The sequence below is a fragment of the Dendrobates tinctorius genome, unplaced genomic scaffold (genome assembly GCF_039654945.1).
Source record: "Dendrobates tinctorius isolate UK_male_01 unplaced genomic scaffold, ASM3965494v1 ptg000037l, whole genome shotgun sequence".
In the NCBI taxonomy this organism is placed as follows: Eukaryota; Metazoa; Chordata; class Amphibia; order Anura; family Dendrobatidae; genus Dendrobates; species Dendrobates tinctorius.
In genome coordinates, this window is record NW_027361705.1 from 5,358,007 (window position 1) to 5,380,464 (window position 22,458).

The window sequence follows — 22,458 nt, forward strand, 5'->3', positions numbered from 1 at the left end:
CCTTGGATCTAATCCTTATAAACAGGGAGGAAATGGTTGAGGAGGTAAGAGTGGCTGGGACCCTAGGAGGTAGCGACCATGCTATTTTAGAATTTTGGATAACTAGAGGCGGAAGACCTGTGAAGACTCAGACGTCAAGGTTAGATTTCAGAAAGGCAGATTTTAAGGGATTCAGAAAGAGAATTGGAGGGATCCAATGGCTGGATATCCTTAAAGACAAAAATGTCCAGGAAGGATGGGAAATCTTGAAAAATGAAATTCTCAAAGCACAGTTGTTAACAATTCCGAAAAGAGGGAAGAATAGGAAGCATTTAAGGAAACCAGGATGGATGAACACAGAACTTAAGCACATGCTAAAAAGGAAGAAAAAAATGTTTATAAAATGGAAAGAGGGAGGCATATCTAAAGAAGAATATAATGCTGTCTGCAGAACCTGCAGGGCACAAATCAGATTATCTAAAGCTGAAAATGAATTGAGGCTTGCAAGAGATGTCAAAAGCAATAATAAAGGATTTTGGGGATATGTCAAAAGTAAAAGAAAAGTCAAAGATGCTATAGGATTTTTACAGGATGAAAATGATGAATTGGTAAGACAGGATGTTGAGAAGGCTGAACTTTTAAATTCCTATTTTGCATCTGTTTTCTCTCAGAAAGGAAATGTAACATCAACTGTTATTCACTGTCCTATTAAGGGAATAGAAGAATCCAGGATATCTATAAACAGAAAGATAGTGAGGAAACACTTAGCTAGCCTAAATGAATTCAAGTCTCCAGGTCCAGATGAATTACACCCCAGAGTACTGAAGGAGATAGCAGAAGAAATTTTTGAACCCCTCTCTATAATCTTTGAAAATTCTTGGAGAACAGGAGAAGTGCCAGAAGACTGGAGAAGAGCAAATGTTGTTCCTATCTTCAAAAAGGGGAAGAAGGTGGACCCAGGTAACTATAGGCCGGTGAGTCTGACTTCTATACCAGGAAAGATCTTTGAACAAATTATTAAACAACATGTATGTCAATACCTGGATAAGAATGAAGTGATTAAACAGAGTCAGCATGGGTTTGTAACTAATAAGTCATGTCAGACTAACTTAATTTCCTTCTATGACGGTATCACTGATTGGGTGGATCAAGGAAATGCTGTAGATATAGTATATCTTGACTTCAGCAAAGCATTTGACAAAGTCTCTCATACAATCCTTATTGAAAAAATGATTAAGTATGGAATGGACAAGGCAACTGTTAGGTGGATTCATAACTGGCTTAGTGATCGGACCCAAAGAGTGGTCGTAAATGGCTGCACATCCAGTTGGAAGAATGTCTCAAGTGGGGTACCACAGGGCTCTGTCCTGGGCCCTGTATTGTTCAACATCTTTATCAACGATTTAGATGAAGGAATTGAGGGTAAACTGATTAAATTTGCTGATGACACAAAGCTAGGAGGGATAGCTAATACTAGAGAAGAGAGAGAGAGGATTCAAAAAGATTTAAATAAACTGGAGAAGTGGGCAGCAACTAACAGAATGGTTTTTAACAGGGAGAAATGCAAAGTACTACATCTGGGCAATAAAAATGGAAAAAGCATATATAGAATGGGAGGAATAGGGCTAAGTGACAGCACATGTGAAAAAGACTTGGGTATACTAATAGATCACAGACTGAATATGAGTCAACAGTGTGATGCAGCAGCAAAAAAGGCAAATGCAATTCTAGGATGTATTAACAGAAGCATACAGTCTAGATCACGTGAAGTCATTATTTCCCTCTACTCCTCTTTGGTCAGACCTCATCTGGAATATTGTGTCCAGTTTTGGGCACCACATTTTAAAAAAGACATCAACAAACTGGAGCAAGTTCAGAAAAGAGCGACCAGAATGGTGACCGCTCTGCAAACCCTGTCTTATGAGGAAAGGTTGCAGGATTTGGGAATGTTTAGTTTGCAAAAGAGAAGACTGAGAGGAGACTTAATAGCTGTCTACAAATATCTAAAGGGCTGTCACATTGTAGAAGGATCAACTTTATTCTCATTTGCACAAGGAAAGACTAGAAGCAATGGGATGAAACTGAATGGGAGGAGACACAGATTAGATATTAGAAAAAACTTTTTGACAGTTAAAGTGATCAATGAGTGGAACAGGCTGCCACGAGAAGTGGTGAGTTCTCCTTCAATGGAAGTCTTCAAACAGAGGCTGGACAGACATCTGACTGGGATGATTTAGCGAATCCTGCTTTGAGCAGGGGGTTGGACCAGATGGCCCAGGAGGTCCCTTCCAACTCTACGATTCTATGATTCTATGATTCTATGATTCTATGATTCATTCAAGTTTCTAATATATATAGTGGTAGCAGTGATAGTCTTTGCCCGTCAAAAATGGCTAGTGTTCATCCACTGAGCCATGTAAATCCATAGATTGTTTGTTTGGTTTTCAGAAATCCACATTTTCCATAGTTGGCATCTGTTTACTGCCTGAAGATTGCTTGGCTCTTGAAAGCAGTCACACAAGATGAAAGCAATAATGCAACACTTACAGATCAGATTTTGATCTAAGGGGAAAACAAAAACATTATTATCTGAGATCACATTGACTGCTACTTGAGAAATTACTTGAGCAGATGCAGTACACCTAATTGATTCCACCAAATTTTAGAAATCCGCTGACTGAGCTATTCTAGCTTCTCTCTGTATTATTGACATGTCGCTTTAGTCAATATTCATGCATTTCTCCTGGATAAATCTGATCTATCACATTACCTCCATTCATTGAAATATCAAGCGTAACTGTTTAAGATGCAACTTACAAATGGATTTTACAAACCTATTATGTTCCTAATTGACAAATAAGTTAAGAACATACATAAACCTAAACCACAACTTTTAGCTAAATACAGTTCGATTCATCACAATGGGATGATTACAACCTCACTGGATACGTTGTATTGTCTTAAAAAATAACACAGGAATGATGACTGGTGACCAATGTAAAATGATCCAGCCCCATAGACAGAACACAGGAATAGTAGCACCGTCTTTTTGGGGTCTACAATATGGCAAAGTCTGCGCTTTCCCAGTCTCTTTTCCACCGTTGGGATCTGCATTTCTTGCGAAATTGTGACTTGAGACACTCTTGTGGCATAATCTACATTACAATGATTTGCCATTGAAAATAAAAAAACTAGGATCATTCTGAGACATATCTGGATGATTGCAAACATTTCTGTACAGTGCCAAATAATTACTACAGAACAACATGGGATCATCAGATCGCCTAAATCTGAATATTGCCAGGGCCCTGCCACCCCTAGTATTTCTTCTACTTAAGGTACATTGCAACTCAGATCTATTAGACACACTGCAATCTTCTACCTCATTCTGGTTTTGCTTCACTGTAGCTGTCTCTACAACCTGGGTCTGGCAAATACGATGAGGTTTTAATGGGTTAAGGAGAGGATCTGTTTCCATCTCCCCATTAAAATGATCATCCCCCTGTTCTGGGTTGGTGACAGTTTTGGAGTCAGTTGACTCCTGTGCATCACCATCCCACTGATCTGGCTTCCTCATCTCTGCTCTGGCCATGGCCAAAGCTTTCTTCCTTTTCACCTTCCCCCTCTTCTTTCTGCACTTATACTGTTTTACACATGCAGCAGCCTGTTCTGCATCATGCGGAGTTCCAACACATTTGTCCATTACTAACTTATTCTGACCCTGTGCTACCACCAATGCATTCTGAGCCTCACATAGCTGTATTTCCAATTCCTGCACTGTAGTTGACATTCTTTGCTTTTCCTCATGCTGTTTTCTATATGCAGATAGCAGGATCCAGCCACACCTACCAAGAGCGCATAATTCTTTCCCTTTTTCTACTTTTACTTTCTGCAAGCATTCTGCTACCTCAGCAGGCTCTACATTTTGCCAATATTTGTCCCAATGTTCAATTGAACCAACACTATGTGACCACTTAGTCGCCAAAATATAATATGGAGTTTCCTCCCATCCTGGAGGCTCAATAGACTCACTCACAACCACTTTTTGTTCCATTTCCGACAGCTTTCTTTTCATATTAGTGTTTCGCTCATGCATTTCTCGGTATGCACTGAGTAAAATCCACATATGCCGTCCTAAAGACACTACATCACCTGCCTTAGCAGGGACACCCCTGAGTACATCAACAACATCAGGGGTTAACTGCATCACCTGCCTTTGCAGGGACTCCCTCGATTAACTTACCAACATCGAGGGGCTAACTGCTTCACCTGCCTTAGCAGGGATCCCCATGAGTACACCAACAACATCATGGGGCTCTGAGTCCTTGAGCTTATTCTCCCAGGGTTCTGCCAAGCCACAAAAATGCATTTCCTGTGCTATAATATTGTATGGAGCCTTGGTCCAGCCAGGAATCTCCACACAACCATCCTCTTTTTCCTTAAAGAGAGATATTTTGTACACAATATCACACAATTTTTCTGGACAATCGGAATTTGTAGTTTAAATTCCGGATTATCGGATGTTTAACAAAAATTCAATTCTAAGCCTTCTGCGTATTCTGCCGACTACACCAATTTATGTATTGCCAACTGTTTAGCAATAAGGTTCGGATACGGCTTTAAAGAAGGCACCACTTGGATATGACACAATTTTATTATACAATGATTAATTTAAATGATAAAATACCAAATTAATAGAATGGCAGATATATTACCCTGTTTTGTTAATTCATTTCATGTGAATCATACAATTAATATTAATTATAGTACATAGAGAAATAAGCATCCATACTATACATTACCAAGCATTGTAACATCACTTCTCCACTGGAGGGACCACAGTGTCAGCGAGAATTAAATACTCTGGTCTTGTCATCACAGAAACCGTGCACCCACGATACCTTCTGGAAATGTCCCTCTCTCACTGACACAGGGTCCACCTTTTTATACACAACTTCCCCTATTACATCTGTGCAGTATGTTTAGGCTGAATCATCAGAATCTTGAAATTGCACAGTTGGTTGTTGTCTTGATAACAGCACAAGACTTCAAGGTCTGTTTGTTATAGACTACTACAATCTTAAAGTCTGTTTGCACCAACCAGAGATTCGTTTTCCATTAGCATGTCTCTTAACAATAGCACAATGCATCAGGGTTGTTTTGCTACTGATTATAACCCAAGGTCTGTTTACCTCTAACAATCAATGTTGCCTGTCCAGGTCCAACATATGTTGCTTGTTACAAAGTTAACTCTTCATGCTCATGGCATAACGCTCTAAGATGGTAACATATGGGCAGCATGACTTCCATAATCACCTATTCTGAAAACTGGATACCTATCGTAACTCAGGCACACACCCATACTTGTCTCATGTGTATCACAATCGGTCCTCGATTATTGATGTTATGCATGACCATTGCTACATGAGACCATAACATTTTGGTCTCTCTTGTCTCCAAGCATCACACTATTATTGAGCACAAGACTTCCTTGTTCAAGCAGCATAAATATTCATTATCTGTACAGTTGTTCAAAGTTCAGCATTAATTATATTACACCGTAGTATATTGCAATATATAGTGTTTGGATTCAAACAACCATATTTCATATTTGCAATACTTCCCACCCTTGGTCTAGTGACCACACTATATCAAAGCATATAAACAATCTATTACAATATGTAGGCTATAAGATATCCATATTTTTATTAGCACCACACGTGCCCATATACCCGTCATACATATCCTCCATCCCATAGTCCAGTGCCCATATACCCATCACACATCCTCCATCCCATAGTCCCGTGCCCATATACCAGTCATACATATCCTCCATCCCATAGTCCAGTGCCCATATACCCATCACACATCCTCCTTCCCATAGTCAACCATTATGACATCATAATGAGCGGCGGGGCTTGCAACCTATGATGACATCAGTGTCGCCATGGCAACCATTATGACATCATAATGAGGGGCGGGGCTTGATACACACACTCTTTTTCCCCATTATGTAGATAGGGGCAAAATTGTTTGGTGAATTGGAACGCGCGGGGTTAAAATTTCACCTCACAACATAGCCTAGGACACTCTCGGGGTCCAGACGTGTGACTTCCAAATTTTGTGGTTGTAGCTGCGACGGTGCGGATGCCAATCCCGGACATACATACATACACACACTTGAGCTTTATATATTAGACTAGCTGAAGAGCCCGGCGCTGCCCGGGCATAGTAACGAACTGTGGTTAGTTATAACAAATTATAATTATCCTCCATCCCATAGTCCCGTGCCCATATACCCATCATACATATCCGCGATCCCATAGGCCCGTGCTCATATACCCATCATACATATCCTCTATCCCATAGTCGAGTGCCCATATACCCATCATACATCCTTCATCTCATAGTCCCATGCCCATATACCCATCATACATATCCTCCATCCCATAGTCCCGTGCCCATATACCCATCATACATATCCTCCATCCCATAGTCCCGTGCCCATATACCCATCATACATATCCTCCATCCCATAGTCCCGTGCCCATATACCCATCATACATATCCTCCATCCCATAGTCCCGTGCCCATATACCCATCATACATATCCTCCATCCCATAGTCCCGTGCCTATATACCCATCATACATATCCTCCATCCCATAGTGCCGTGCCCATATACCCATCATACATTATCTGCCATCCCATAGTCCCGTGCCCATATACCCGTCATACATATCCTCCATCCCATAGTCCAGTGCTCATATACCCATCACACTTCCTCCATCCCATAGTCCCGTGCCCACATGCCCATCATACCCATCCTCCATCCCATAGTCAACCATTATGACATAATGAGCGGCGGCAGGGCTTGCAACCTATGATGACGTCAGTGTCGCCATGGCAACCATTGTGACATCATAACGAGGGGCGGAGCTTGATACGCACACACGGTTTCCCCAGTATGCAAATAGGGGCATTATGACATCATAATGAGGGGCGGGGCTTGACACACACACACTTTTTCCCCCAGTATGTAGATAGGTTTCAAAATTGTTTGGTGAATTGGAATGCGCGGGGTTAAAATTTTGCCTCACAACATAGCTTAGGACGCTCTAGGGGTCCAGACGTGTGGCTGTAGCTGCGACGGTGCGGATGCCTATCCCGGACATACACACACATATATACACACACACACACACATACATACATACATACATACATACATACATACACACTTTGAGCTTTATATAATAGACATGCTGGAGCACTAGATATATAAGTGTTTCCACTGTTTAGAAGCAATAGTAATAGTACTTGGCAGACAATCCTTATTTAGTGGGTATTATGCACTTACTTGTGCAGCTTCTTGCTGATTTCAGCAGGATGGGTGCATTGTTTACCGATGAAGGTGCCGGGCAGTACAGCATGTGGAGAGGAGAGCGGGTGAACGCCAGCCCGTCACGCGCTCCGGCCGGAAGCGTCGCTGAGGATGCGGCGGTATCGAGGGGCGGAGCTCCTGTGACATCACAACGGAAGCAAGGACGGGTGCGAGAGAGGCACAAACCGACGCATTTCGAGGCGTGTCCCCCCTCTTCGTGAGGGCTGTGCTACATGCTTGCCAGCCCGTCCTTAAATATCGGCTCTCATAGCAGTATTTGGTGCCCTTAATTAGTGGCAATTAATGAGCCCAAATTAGTCCATAGTCAGTGTGTTGGGGCTTCATTTATTTAAATCGCTTCTTCTTGGTGATGTTGATTAAAATACACCTCTGCTACTGCTTCTGCCTAATATTAAAGTGCTGCAAATGCCTTGATCGTTAGAGGAGAGTGAATGGCTGCTGAGGGATAAAATTGGGTTTAATAAAAAAGGTGTAACTGTGTATATGGGATTTAAAATATAACTTTTAATCATAAGAATATAAAAACTATTGTGTCTCCTAGTAGAACTGTGATTAAAAATACTCTTTATTAAACCATGCTTAAAAAATATTAAACTATTAGAATCTGCAAGGTTTTGGTAATAGTTGTGATAAAAAAATTGTTAGTTCACATATATAATAATAATGGACAGGATTAAGGAGCACCTTGATAATAATAATAATAAAGGTTTTTAAAGGTCACCCACTATCTCGTCACTTTTTGGGCAAACACAATCGTTCCTACAAAGGGGTCTCCTATTATGGCATTCAGGTGGTCCTCCAAAATCCGAGAAGGGGCAACCACCTGAACGCCATGTCACGAATGGAGTCAAGATGGATATACACTCTAGACCATTTAGCCCCAAGAGGCCTCAATCATGAGATTGAGTTATATGCAGTTTAGTCTAAATTTGTATTAATTCCCCTCCCTCCCTCCTTTTTTTTTTTTTTTTAAATATTTTTATATTATGTTATTTCTATGAACACTAACTGTTTTATAGAATGCCAACATAGGGTTAATAAAACCACCCCTTTTTTAGATGATTATTCATGTATTTCTATTTATTTTATACGATACATGACTCTTATTTATTTAGGCGTAGTAACTAAATACTGTTAATTCTGACACACTATGATTATATATATATATATATATATATATATATATATATATATTCATAGCCCCGCCCACTCCACATAGCCACATTCACTATAATATTCCACATCATGGCGTCAGTCAGAGCCACCAGACCACTACCCCTAATATCCCACATCGTCCTGTCAGCCAGAGCCACTGGACTACTACCCCTAATATCCCACATCATCCCGTCAGCCAGAGCTACCGGACAACTACCCCTAATATTCCACATCATCCCTTCAGCCAGAGCCACCGGACTACTCCCCCTAATATCCCACATCATCCTGTCAGCCAGAGCCACTGGACTACTACCCCTAATATCCCACATCATCCTGTTAACCTGGGGTCAGAACAAGTGCGCTGAGTGGAATGGCCCTAACTTCCATACCAGGGTTCCCTTTAAGAGAGCCTTGTGTCAGAACCAGAGCGCTGAGTGGATTTGCCCTGACTTCCATACCAATGATCCCTTTAATAGAAGCCTAGAGTGTGAATCAGAGCGCTGAGGGATTTACCCTAACTTCCATACCAGAGATCCCTTTAAGAGAGGCCTGGAGTCAGTACCAAAGCGCAGAGTGGATTTGCCCTCACTTCTATACTGGGGATCCCTTTAAGAGGCTCCTGGGGTCAGAATTGGAGCGCAGAGTGGATTTGACCTCATTTCCTTACTGGGGATACCTTTAAGATGGGCCTGGGGTCAGAACCAGAGCACTGAGTGGAATTGCCCTAACTTCCATACCAATGATCCCTTTAAGGGCCCTGGGGTCAAAACCACAGCGCTGAGTGGATCGGTCCTAACTTCCATACCGGGGATCCCTTTAAGAGAGGCCTGAGGTCAAAGCCAAGGCGCTGGATTGATTTGCCCTGACTTCCATACCAATGATCCCTTTAATAGAGGCCTGGGGTCAGTACCAGAGCATTTGAAGGCAATTGCCCTGACTTCCATATCAGGGATTCCTTTAAGAGAGCCTGGGGTCAGAACCAGAGCGCTGGATGGATTTGCCCTGATTTCCATACCAATGAACCTTTTAAGAGAGACTTGGGGTCAGAACCAGAGCGCAGAGTGGATTTGCCCTGACTTATGTACCGGGGATCCCCTTAAGAGGGGCCTGGGGTCAGAACCAGAGTGCTTAGTGGAATTGCCCTAACTTCCTTACCAGTGATCCCTTTAAGAGACCCTGGGGGGGGTCAGAACCACAGAGCTGAGTGGAACGGTCCTAACCTCCATACTGAGGATCCCTTTAATAGAAGCCTGGGGTCTGAATCAGAGCGCTGAGGGATTTGCCTTAACTTCCATACCGGAGATCCCTTTAAGAGGGAAGATGTGCATATGGGATGGAGGATGGGTATATGGGCACGGGAGAGGGTGATTCATACATATACTAGCTGAAGAGCCCAGAGCTGCCCGGGCATAGTAACTAACTACGGTTAGTTATAACAAATTATATATATATATATATATATCTCTGAGTGTATAGCCCCGCCCACTCTGCATAGCCACATTCACTATAATATCCCACATCATCCCATCAGCCAGGGCTACCGGACTACTACCCCTAATATCCCACATCGTCCCGTCAGCCAGAGCTACCGGACTACTACTATCCTACATCATCCCGTCAGCCAGAGCCACCGGACTACTACCCCTAGTATTCCACATCATACTGTCAGCCAGAGCCACCGGACAACTACCACTAATATCCCACATCATCCTGTCAGAGCCACCGGACTACTACCCCTAATATCCCACATCATTTCGGCAGAGCTACCTGACTACTACCCATAATATCCCACATCATCCCATCAGCCTGGGGTCAGAGCCAGAGCGCTGAGTGGAACGGTCCTAACTTCCATACCGGGGATCCCTTTAAGAGAGGCCTGGCATCAGAACCAGAGCGCTGAGTGGAATTGGCCTAACTTCCATACCAATGATCCCTTTAAGAGAGACTGGGGTCAGAATCAGAGTGCTGAGGGATTTACCCTAACTTCCATACCAGGGGTCCCTTTAAGAGGGGCCTGGGATCAGAACCAGAGCGCTTAGTGGAATTGGCCTAACTTCCATACCGGGGATCCCTTTAAGAGAGGCCTGTGGTCAGAACCACAGCGCTGAGGGATTTGCCCTAACTTCCGTACAGGAGATCCCTTTAAGGCTGGTTTCACATTCGTGCTTTTTAAGCGCACGCACGGCCGGGGGTAGCTCCGCCCCCGAGCCGGCTCTCTGCCCGGCGTGCCCGCCCCTTCGTTGTAGCGCCGCCTCCTAGCGCACAGCGGCGCCTGCGATCGGCGCACCCTATCTTTAGCATAGGGTGCGCAGATCGTGCGCAGGCCGTGCGCTAGTTGCGCTTTGACCTGCGCTGCGCACTTTTGACGGTGCGCCGTGCGCGCCAAAATCAGAAAAGTTTGATTTTGGCGCGCACGGCGCACCGTCAAAAGTGCGCAGCGCAGGTCAAAGCGCAACTAGCGCACGGCCTGCGCACGATCTGCGCACCCTATGCTAAAGATAGGGTGCGCCGATCGCAGGCGCCGCTGTGCGCTAGGAGGCGGCGCTACAAGGAAGGGGCGGGCACGCCGGGCACAGAGCCGGCTCGGGGGCGGAGCTACCCCCGGCCGTGCGTGCGCTTAAAAAGCGCGAATGTGAAACCAGCCTAAGAGAGCCTGGGGTCATTACCAGAGCATTTGAAGGCAATTGCCCTGACTTCCATCCCTTTAAGAGAGGCATGGGGTCAGAACCAAAGCACCGGATGGATTTGCCCTGAATTCTATACCGGAGATCCCTTTAAGAAAGGCCTGGGGTCATTACCAAAACACTGAGTGGATTTCCCCTAACTTCCATACCAAAGATCCACGGGAGGGGGGATTCATTTCTGTCATGTGCTCCTGTCTGGGGGGCAGGCAATTTCTGGGAGCTTATGTTCCCGGGGATGCTAGATTTCTCTCACCATGTCAGTGTTTGCTGAGGTGTTGTCAGGTGGGAAAACTTGCTCATAGCAACCAATCACAGCTCATCTTCTTTTAACCAGCTCTGGTGAAATGAGATGCTTAGTGATTGGTTGCAAAGAAAACTGTTGCTGTACTGCCCGGCACCTTCATCGGTAAACAACGCTCCCATCCTGCTGAAATCAGCAAGAAGCTGCACAAGTAAGTGCACAATACCCACTAAATAAGGATTGTCTGCCAATTACTTTTACTATTGCTTCTAAACAGTAGATACACTTATATATCTAGTGCTCCAGCAATATTGCCTATATTGATCTACCGGACAGTGACTGCAGACACAGAATTAAGTGCCAGTTAAACAGTACTTTAACCTTATTCAGGTACATTTTTAATAATCATTCTGCCATCCCCATTAGCCACTTCGGCACAAAACCCATCTGGATATATATCTCATTGCTGCTAAGTACACATAATATCTATGTAAAGGGGATCATAAGCCGTCTCAAGGGACCAGTAAGTACCGCAATTGTAGTACTCTGAGTGTGGAATACATACACATTGTACTGTTTCAGTACTAACATTAATATTATTACTCCACCAGCACCATTCGTTAGCTGATGAATATAATCTTCACAGAATAGTCTACATCTACTCTAGTATCGAGTATCAATACTACTAATAATTTGTATCTAGTATCATCACATCTTCTCAGTATATCGCGGTGATTTGTACAATTATAAATCTTCAAGTCTTGCCACAGATTCTCAATGGTATTTAGGGCTGGCATGTGACTGGACTATTCAAACACATCAATGTGCTTTGATCTAAATCATTCCATTGTAGCTTTGGCAGTATGTTTAGGGTTATTGTCCTGTTGCATGTTGAACCTGCACCACAAGTGTTTTGCACCTCCTAAGGATTTTCTCTAGGATTGCCCTGGATTTAGCTCCATCCAGTTTCACATCAACTCTGACCAGCTTCACTGTCCCTGCTGAAGAAAATAATCCATGCAACATGATGCCACCACTGTTTTTAATGGTGGGGATAGTGTTTTCAGGGTGATGTACAGTATTCGTTTTGTGCCACACAGTGTTTTGCATTTAGCCTAAAAAGTTGTACTTTGGTGTTATTTGATAATGGCAACTTTTTTCACATGCTAGATGTGTGAGAGATCTGAGACAGTAGTTTTGACCCTCAATCCAATATTTGCAACTTTCTGCATCAATAGGGCCACCACAGAGTGAGTGAAGTAACTATGGAAAGTCATTCTATTTGTTGCATCACCTGTGAGTTAGTTGACGTTTCTCGCATTGGTAAATGTATGTGTGAAATAGCCCCGAACACTGTCAGAGTTCTTGTCTGCTTCTAAGCACTTTCCATAAGTTTTTCTATGTGGCTCAAATGCTTGTCTATGGGGGGTGGGGTGTCAAAAAAGTCACATCTGTTCTATTTCTGGGTGTCATTTATTCGGTGATTGCTTAGATGATTTTTTTCCAAGGTTAAAGGCACGAACAGTCACAGCTGTTACAAGAAGACCAGAACTAAATTTTTCTCCTTCCACGCTTTGTCCAGCCCTTGCTCTGGTTAAAGTGCTCAGTGCAGCCATCTCCCTAGTGAAGCCATCACCTCAGTGCACCCGTTTCCCCAGTGCAGCCATCTCCTCGGTGCACCTGTTTCCCCAGTGCAGCCATCTCTGAATATGGGCGCCACGCCTATGAGAGTGGAGTGGCGTCCATATTCATGATCTTAATGAGCGGTACCACGTGTGACCGCGCACTCACACAGGAAAAGCAGGACCATCAGAGCTGCAGCGCAGGCATAGCTGGAGGAGTTGAGTATGATGGGGGGGGCAAATGGCAAATACGACCCTGCTGAGCACTGATGGGAAAAGCGCGGCACAATACCGGCCGCACCTCTTAAAGAGCCCGCTGCCAAAAAATGGGTAAAGTGGCTGCGGGCCGCACAAGATGATATGGCGGGCCATATAAGGCCAGACGTTCCCCACCCCTGCTCTAAACCATGCCACTTCTCTTGCTATCTTTTTTGCACTAATTTCTCTCGATTTCCCTGACTTTTTTTTTTTTTTTTTTTTTTTAAAGGTAACCTGTTATGTGAAATAATGCTATTAACATGCAGATGTTGGGGTTAATCTGCAAGTTAATAGTGTTCTGACACCATGTGGCTGCTGCACTGTGACCCACTGCTGGAAGGAAATTAACTTTTATTCTTCCTGCAGCTGTCTTCTTTCAGTCATAGGGGTGGTGCCAGCGCAGTTTCAGTCACTAATTTGCTTTTAGAGAGCGGTCTGTAATCAAGCCGCTGGCACTGACCAACAGCTGGCTCTGCACTAGGGCCTGCTGTCAGTCAATATTGTGGGTGCTTTTACCTCCTTTGCTTGCTCTCTGTATTCTCAGTGGTGATTGAACCAGTGCTTGTGCCATCCCTTTGATTGAAACCCAAACGCTGCTGGAGGTAATAATGTTACTCTCCTCCCAGCAGTCTGGTCTCTCTGTGCAGGTGCCACACTGTGCAAAAATGCTATTAACCTGCAGATTAACCCTATATCTGCAGGCTAATAATGTTATTTTTCATGACAGGATCCCTTTAAAGTGTTGTTGGGCCTGTTACCTCAGACAAAGCAATTCCATGTTTTATAGAAATACTGTTTGTCCCCAAATAGATTGATTTCTGTATTCCCAGTTTTGGTCTTAAATGGCTCATCTGCTATTCAACTTCAAGTATTGTCTTACCAGTACATAGGAAAAAGTGAATAAGTTATTCAGGGTATTACTTATTACTGTAACAGCATATAGCAAGATGTGCTCTATATTGGCAAAAGAAAGTATGCTTTAAAAAAAAAAATAAAATGCTACATAAAACCAAAAATGTTTGAAATATTTTTTTTGATAGATTGTTAACATAAATACTTCTTTTTACATCCTCACTATATATCACAGATTTATTGAAGAAAAGTCTTCCTTTGAATATGGACAAGTGAATCATGCTTTGAGTGCTGCTATGAGGACATTGGTAAAAGAGTATATGATCCTGGTTACACAGATGGAACACCTACAGAGACAAGGACTGCTTTCTTTGCAGAAATTGTGGTTCTACATTCAGCCCACTTTAAGGACAATGGAGGTGTTGGCATCACTTGGTAAGTATTAGTTTTCTCTAGATTTCCTCCTTTTATTGTCCATTACTGAAATACGTGCATGTTTGGGTATAGTTTATTGTATTACTTCCATCTGTTAGGATATCTTAGACTGTATGCACCTCTAACAGCTCTGTTCTGCAGTGGGCTTGCTAAAGTATCTGCTTTAATTTGGTCAGGCAGGTAGCTATGTGCAGAGCAATCAGCAGAGCTGCTACAGGAGAACAAATAAGTCTGGGTCAATAATGAGGTTTGAAGGACAGTAAAGAAGTGAGCAGTGCAAAGCCCAGGTTCAGTATCTCATTTACCTACAAAGAGAGGCTGTATGTTAGTTAATTTTACACAAATCTCTACATTTGTATAAAACACTATACACTTAATTTAATAAGGAATCTGTCAGCAGGTTTTTGCTATGTAATCTGACAGCACCATAATGTATAAGGGGAGAGCCTAACCTCAGGGATGTATCACTTATTGGCTGTGCATTTTTTTCAATATAATCATTGTTTTATAAGCAAGAGATTATCACAATAGGGCAAGTCACCTTGGACCTCTTAGTCCAACTCTTTCCTGACCACTGTTAAGCAAGTTTCTGTCACTATTCAATGTACTCAGGCAGCTGGCAATCAGAAATGTGAGCTGGGATACAAAAGGCTGAGCATTTAGAGCTCTGCTTTATCAGCAGCAGAGAAAACTGTATATTAAAGCAGCAGCACCCAGTAAACTAAATATGTTGCTGGAATCAGGGTCTCTGTCCCTTCATCATGCTATTGACAGGATAGCAATAACCTGCTGACAGATTCTCTTTAACCCCTTTCCGACATGCGCTGTACATATACTGCTCTGCAGGAGGTGTGTTCCCACAAAAGACCAGTTTATCTGCGGCAGCACAATTGCATGGCCTCACTCTGAGCGCCGTGTCGATCGCGTGCGGGTGTCAGCTGTATGTGACAGCTGACACCCCGCAGCACTGCCCACAATCGGTGCTAGCACCGATCACGGGCATTTAACCCCTCTGATGCTGCTGTCTACTAACAGCGGCATAGAGAAGCATCGCGCAGGGAGGGGGGCTCCCTGCGCGCTTCCACCATGACATTGCGTTGTCTCGATGGTCTCCTTGGAGACTCCTGGCACTAAGATGGCCGCTGGGTCCTTCCGAGTCCTGGAGGGAAGGTGGCTTGCGAGCGTCTGCTAAGAGCTGTCAGATCTTTGATCTGGTATTCTGCAGCGCAGTGTCAGATCAGCAACCTGACATTGTATAGTAATGTCCCATACTGGGATAATGTAAAGTAAAAAAAAAAAATACAAAGTGTAAAAATGTTATAAAAATTCCCTAACTTAAGAAAGAGAAAATAAATATTTTCAAAATATTTATTTATGTAAATGAAAAAAGTACACATTTGTTATCTCTGCATCCGTAATGACATGCTCTATAAAACTGTCCCACTAGTTAACCCCTTCAGTGCGCACCTGAAAAAAAGTGGCAAAAAACAATGCTTTATCATCATATCGCCTAAAAAAATTGCAATAAAACACGATCAAAAAGACGGATGTAAATAAAAATGGTACCGCTGAAAACGTCAACTTGTCCTGCAAAAAACAAGCCACTGTACAGCTCCATTCGCAGAGAAATAAGTTAGAGCTCTCAGAATAAAGTGATGCAAACATAATTATTTTTTCTATAAAATAGTATTTATTGTGTAAAAGCGTCAAAACATAAAAAAATTAGGTAACGTTTTAATCGTACTGACCCGAAGAATAAAACTGCCTTACCTATTTTACTACATGTGGAACAGTATAAAAAAACAAAACAAAAAGCATTTCTTGAATTGCTGGTTTTTGTTCATTCTGCCTCCCAAAAATCAGTATAAAAAGCGATCAAAAAATGTTATGTGCCCAAAAGTGGTACCAATAAAATCGTCAGCTTCTCCCGCAAAGAACAATACCTCACATGACTCTTCGGGCCAAAATATGGAAAATTATAGCTCTCAAAATATGGTGATGCAAAAAAACTAGTTTTCGCAATTAAAAGCGTCTTAGTGTGTGACAGCAGCCAAACTTAAAAACCCAATATAAATCTTGTGTCGCTGTAATTCCACCGACCCGAAGAATAAAGTCGCCTAATCACTTATACCGCACGAGCAACAACATAAAAAATAAATAAAACAAATTCTTAACATGCTGTTGTTTTTTTTTTCATTCTGCCTCCCAAAGATCGCAGTAAGGATACGAGCACATTTATCCTATGCTCTGCGCGGAGTGCTTATGTTTGGGTGTCCTTGTAAATCTGTGAAATGCATGATTCAGATAGAACCTCCAGCGGAAGATTCTATATAATGAGGCAGATATTGGCACTGTGGACGCCATAGGACCTGTGATATAGCGGTGTCCCACATTTTAGGATTGCACTTCTCTTCTGAGCTTTGCACTGTGCCTCAAAAGTAGTTTTTCCAAAACATATGGGATATTGGTGAACGCAGGAGAAATTGCGCAGCATACTTTGGGGTCCATTTTCTCCTTTTACCCTTGTGAAAATACAAAATTCCTAGCAAAAAAAAGATTTTTGTGGGAAAAATATTTTCTTTAACAATTTTTTTTTATTTTCACCACTTAATGTTATAAACTTCTGCGCTCCTTTCTTTCCAAGCCCTGCCGTGCGCCCAAACGGTAATATTCCCACCCATATGGGGTATTGGTGTACTCAGGAGAAATTTCAAAACAAATTTTATGGAGCAATTTCTCCTATTGCCCTTATAAAATTGCAAAATTTTGAGCTAAAAAAGATTCTGGGAAAAAATGTGATTTTACACGGCTTAACGTTATAAACCTCTGTGAAGCACCTGTGGGTTCAAGGTGCTCAGTACACATCTAGATACGTTCCCTAGGGGGTCTAGTTTCCAAAATGGTGTCACTTGTTGGGGATTTCCACTTTTTAGACACATCAGGGACTCTCCAAACATGGCATGGCATCTGTTAATTAAGCCAGCAAATTTAATATTCAAAAAGTGGAACGGCGCTCCTTCCCATCCAAGCCCTGTCATGCGCACAAACAGTAGATTTCCCCAACATATGGGGTATTGGCATGCTCAGGAGAAATTGCACAACAAAATGTGTGGTCCATTTTCTCCTTTAACCCTTGCGAAAGTAAAAATTATGTCTAAAGGAAACTTTTTGTGAAATAAAAGTAAATGTTTAATTTTTTCTTTCACATTTCAAAAATTCTTGTGAAACACTGAAGGATTAATAAACTTCTCAAATGTGGTTTTAAGCACTTTGAGGGGTGCAGTTTTTAAAATGGTGTCATCCTTAGGTATTTTCTGGCATATAGACCCCTCCAAGGCATTTCACGTGTGAGGTGATCCCTAAAAAATATTTTTGCAAATTTTGTTGTAAAAATAAGAAATCGCTGGTCAACTGTTAACCCTTATAACGTCCTAACAAAAAAAAATCTTTCCAAAACTGTGGTGATGTAAAATAGACATGTGGGAAATGTTGTATTGACTACATTGTGCGATATGACTCTCTGATTTAATGGCATAAAATTTAAGTTTGAAAATTTTGAAATTTTCTACATTTTCGTCAAATTTCCTTTTTTCTTTTTCACAAATAACCGGAAGCCATATCAAAGAAATTTTACCACTATCGTAAAGTACAATATGTCATTAGAAAACAATCTCAGGATCACCAGGTTTCGTTGAATTGTTCCAGAGTTATGACCTCCTAAAGTGACAGTGGTCCGAAAAATTACAGAATGCTATAGATAAGCCCCTGATGGCGGTGCCGGCGGATGATAGGGCTAAAATGAGGTGACAGATCCCCTTTAAGTGGTTCCCTTTTATAACTGAAAACTGGTTAGAACTGGGATGCAATGTGCTAATTTGAGTGGAGCTGTGGGCAAGCATGCAGTGCTTTTCTGTTCAAAGTCCTTGGACTTAAGGTGTTGAGCACTGTGCTCAGCTAGTTCACTCTAAATAACATTTGATTAGAGTGGCAAGGTGCATGTTCTCTTGTTGCTACATTCACATAAGTGCAGCAAGGTAGTAGTAGGAAAATTAAATTTAAAATATAACTTTTAATAATGCCTCAAAAGACCATTGATCAGATGAAATAAAAGAAAAAAACAAGCGTATAGAGATAGACCAAAAGTGGGACTGAATATGGAAAATGATTTCCACATCAATGGGGACTGCACCACCTCAGCTTAGTAATTCACTTTATGATGTATCACATTCATAGTTATTTGAGCTCACATGGATAAACCAACAGGAAGATATGCAGCACACAGAACTTTAGAAAAGCAAAAATATCTCCACAGTTCCTCTATATGCTTGTCCAGGGAAGTGTATGACATAGGCCACAATATGGATCAAACAGCTACTATGATTCCTGTGTAAACATACATAAAAAAAGTAAATAAAGTAAGGAACAATCTCACCTGGTTTGTAGTCAGAAATACCTTGGCGAATTCAATTAGATTCAGCGGTCCTGGTAGTCGCAGGGAGGGGGGAGGAAAGTCCAAGTCCTCTGCCACATTAATGCCCTCCACTAGGATATCAAGGTATTATTTAATTTACCGTAACCCCTTCTTCCGACGCGTTTCTTTTTTTAAATCATCAGGGGAGAAAAGAGTAAGCGGGGAAAAAGAAGCATTCCCTAATATAAAAAAAATTGGTGCTCATGCTTTATGCAAAATATAATATGGTCTACTGCCATATTCTCTGTGTTTTAAATAAACCGCTTTTATATCTGTAATGTTGTCATTTCCTATGTCCCCAAAAGCTGCATATCTGCTCATATTTCCGGAAAGTCTCATACGTTCCACCATGGGACACATGTAATTGTGTGACACACAGGCCGGAAGTACTAAATATCTTCCAGGGTTGATGCCGTAGGTCAAAGCCTGCCTCTCATCTGTGATGTCTATTATTGCCCTCCATCCGTGGAGCGCAAGGACTGAAAGTACAGGTCACCTCCGGTGCATGCAATTCTTGGACGCCAAACCAGAACCTTTAACAACCCTTTGTTTCTGGGGGATCCAATTAATACCCGGACACGGCATGCACTGCTGGAGCGCATCTAATACCCGTCCCGTATATTATGTGATTATTGTAGTTATTGTAAAGCCCTTAAATCCAGAGGGAAGGCGGGGACAAGGGGACAAAAGAAGGGTAGAACATCTACTGGGGATTTTGTTCATAAATTAATTCAAAATGCTCCTGTTGCCCCTTTCCCCCAATGATAGAGGGAGGAGGGGCTTTGGAAAAAGACAATATGGGGACTTGGTAGCCCTGCATATAGTACTCCTACTACCTCCGATCAAGTGGATGGAGGATTAAAAAGTAAACGTGAAGGTAAATGTCCTAGTCTAAGAGACACAGACAACATTGGACCAAAAGATATATTAGATCAATTCATTGAAAAAATGGGACATCAGTGATTAAAGGGTGGTAGCACTATTTTACCCTAGTTGAAACCTATCTCAATGCTACCTAGCAGTGGGGGTTTTCATCCTAAATGAACACGAAATGATGCCCCCACTCCTCGGCAGCTGTCCTTAAAAACCCTATATGACCCTAATCCATAAAATGTAGGAAAGGCGAGGATATCAAAGAGTTAAACGCAAAAAGGAAATTGGGATAGTAAGTGAACCCGAGACATTGGTGTTGCAGTGTATAAGCCTATTAAAAATACCTAAAGTAAGCCCTGGCTAACCAGTGGAGGTTGGCACCCTAGGGGGATCGAAAGTGGCACCCCCGCTCCGTGGCAGCTGTCCCTATCTTTCCCTAATCTCAGGCAATATTCTACAAAAAACAGCTGAAGTTGAGGGTCTCATTGAGACCTGTTGGTGTCTGTGTCTTCAGGCGATAGATCCACCTTGTTTCATGCTGCAGCACCATTTGATCCAAGCTCCCTCCCCTCTTGGGCATTTCATCTTTATCAATTCCCATGAATTTCAATTGTGAATAATCTCCATTGTGACACATATTTGTTTGTCTAGATAATGGGGTATCTTTTTTAAGCTCAATGTCTCTAAGGTGTTCACCTATTCTACGTAATTTCTTGATAGTTTTTCCTATATATTCCAGATCACAAATACACTCAGCTCTGTAAATTACTCCCTTTGTTCAACATTTGATAAAAAGATGTATTTCTAATTGTTGCCCTGTGACATTACTCCTGAACAAATGTCCCTTTATGACCACAGGACAGGCTATACATCCGCTACATTTTAAAATTCCTTTCTGGTTTTGTGTAAGCCAAGTTTCTTTCTTATGGGGGCATAATGGCTACAAACTAGTCTGTCCCCGATTGATCTACCAATTTGAAAGATGATCATTGGATAAGGGCCTACTAAATCCCCAATGTAACATAGTAACATAGTTATTAAGGTTGAAGGGAGTCTTTAAGTCCATCTAGTTCAACCCATATCCTATCCTAACTTGCCCTAACATGTTGATCCAGAGGAAGGCAAAAACAACCCATGTAGCAAACAGTAAGCTTCACATTGGGGAAAAAAATTCCTTCCCGACTACACATACGGCAATCAGACTAGCTCCCTGGATCAACGCAATATTAAGGAAACTAGTGAATATACCCTGTAATATTATACTTTTCAAGAAAGGCATCCAGTCCCTTCTTAAATTTTAGTAGGGAATCACTCATTACAACATCATATGGCAGAGAGTTCCATAGTCTCACTGCTCTTACAGTAAAGAATCCGCGTCTGTGAGTATGCTTAAACCTTCTTTCCTCCAGACGTAGAGGATGCCCCCTTGTCCCCGTCACAGGTCTAAGAGTAAAAAGATCATTAGAAAGGTCTTGGTATTGTCCCCGCATATATTTATACATTGTAATAAGATCACCCCTAAGCCTTCGATCCTCCAAACTAAATAACCCCAAGTGTAATAACCTGTCTTGGTATTGCAGACCCCCTAGTTCCCTAATAACCTTGGTCGCTCTTCTCTGCACCCGCTCCAGTTCAGCTATGTCTTTCTTATACACCGGAGACCAGAACTGTACACAGTATTCTAAGTGTGGTCGCACTAGTGACTTATATAGAGGTAAAATTATGTTCTCCTCATGAGCATCTATGCCTCTTTTAATGCATCCCATTATTTTATTTGCCTTTGCAGCAGCTGCCTGACACTGGCCACTAAATGTGTGTTTGTCGTCCACCCATACACCCAAGTCTTTTTCAGTGACTGTTTTGCCCAGTGTTTTACAATTAAGCACATAATTATACATCTTGTTCGTTCTACCCAAGTGCATGACCTTACATTTATCCCCATTAAAGCTCATTTGCCATTTATCAGCCCAAGCTTCTAGTTTACATAAATCCTCCTGTAATATAAAATTGTCCTCCTCTGTATTGATTACCCTGCAGAGTTTAGTGTCATCTGCAAATATTGAAATTCTACTCTCTATGCCCCCTACAAGGTCATTAATAAATATTTTAAAAAGAAGCGGGCCCAAAACTGACCCCTGTGGTACCCCACTGCTAACCGTGACCCAGTCCGAGTGTGCTCCATTAATAACCACCCTTTGTTTCCTATCCCTGAGCCAGCTCTTAACCCACCTACACATATTTGACCCTATCCCCATTGTTCTCATTTTATGTATCAACCTTTTGTGTGGCACCGTATCAAAATCTTTTGAAAAGTCCATGTACACCACGTCCACTGCATTCCCTTGGTCCAGTCCGTAACTTACCCCTTTATAAAAGCTTATCAGATTAGTCTGACAGGAACGGTCCCTTGTAAACCCATGTTGATATTGGGTCATAAGGTTATTCTTCTCCAGATACGCCAGTATAGTATCTCTTAGAAAACCA

At 42.2% G+C, this 22,458-nt stretch overlaps 1 protein-coding gene across 6 annotated transcripts in view; it reads left to right on the forward strand.

Moving 5' to 3' along the window:
* TUBGCP2 (tubulin gamma complex component 2) overlaps positions 1 to 22,458 on the forward strand; it is a 1,139,845-nt gene that overhangs the window by 327,585 nt on the left and 789,802 nt on the right. For all 6 annotated transcript variants that reach the window (XM_073573858.1, XM_073573862.1, XM_073573860.1 and 3 more), the window contains one exon: positions 14,431 to 14,630. In XM_073573858.1, the coding sequence (XP_073429959.1) occupies positions 14,431 to 14,630 (200 nt within the window). The remainder of the gene's footprint in view (positions 1 to 14,430; positions 14,631 to 22,458) is intronic.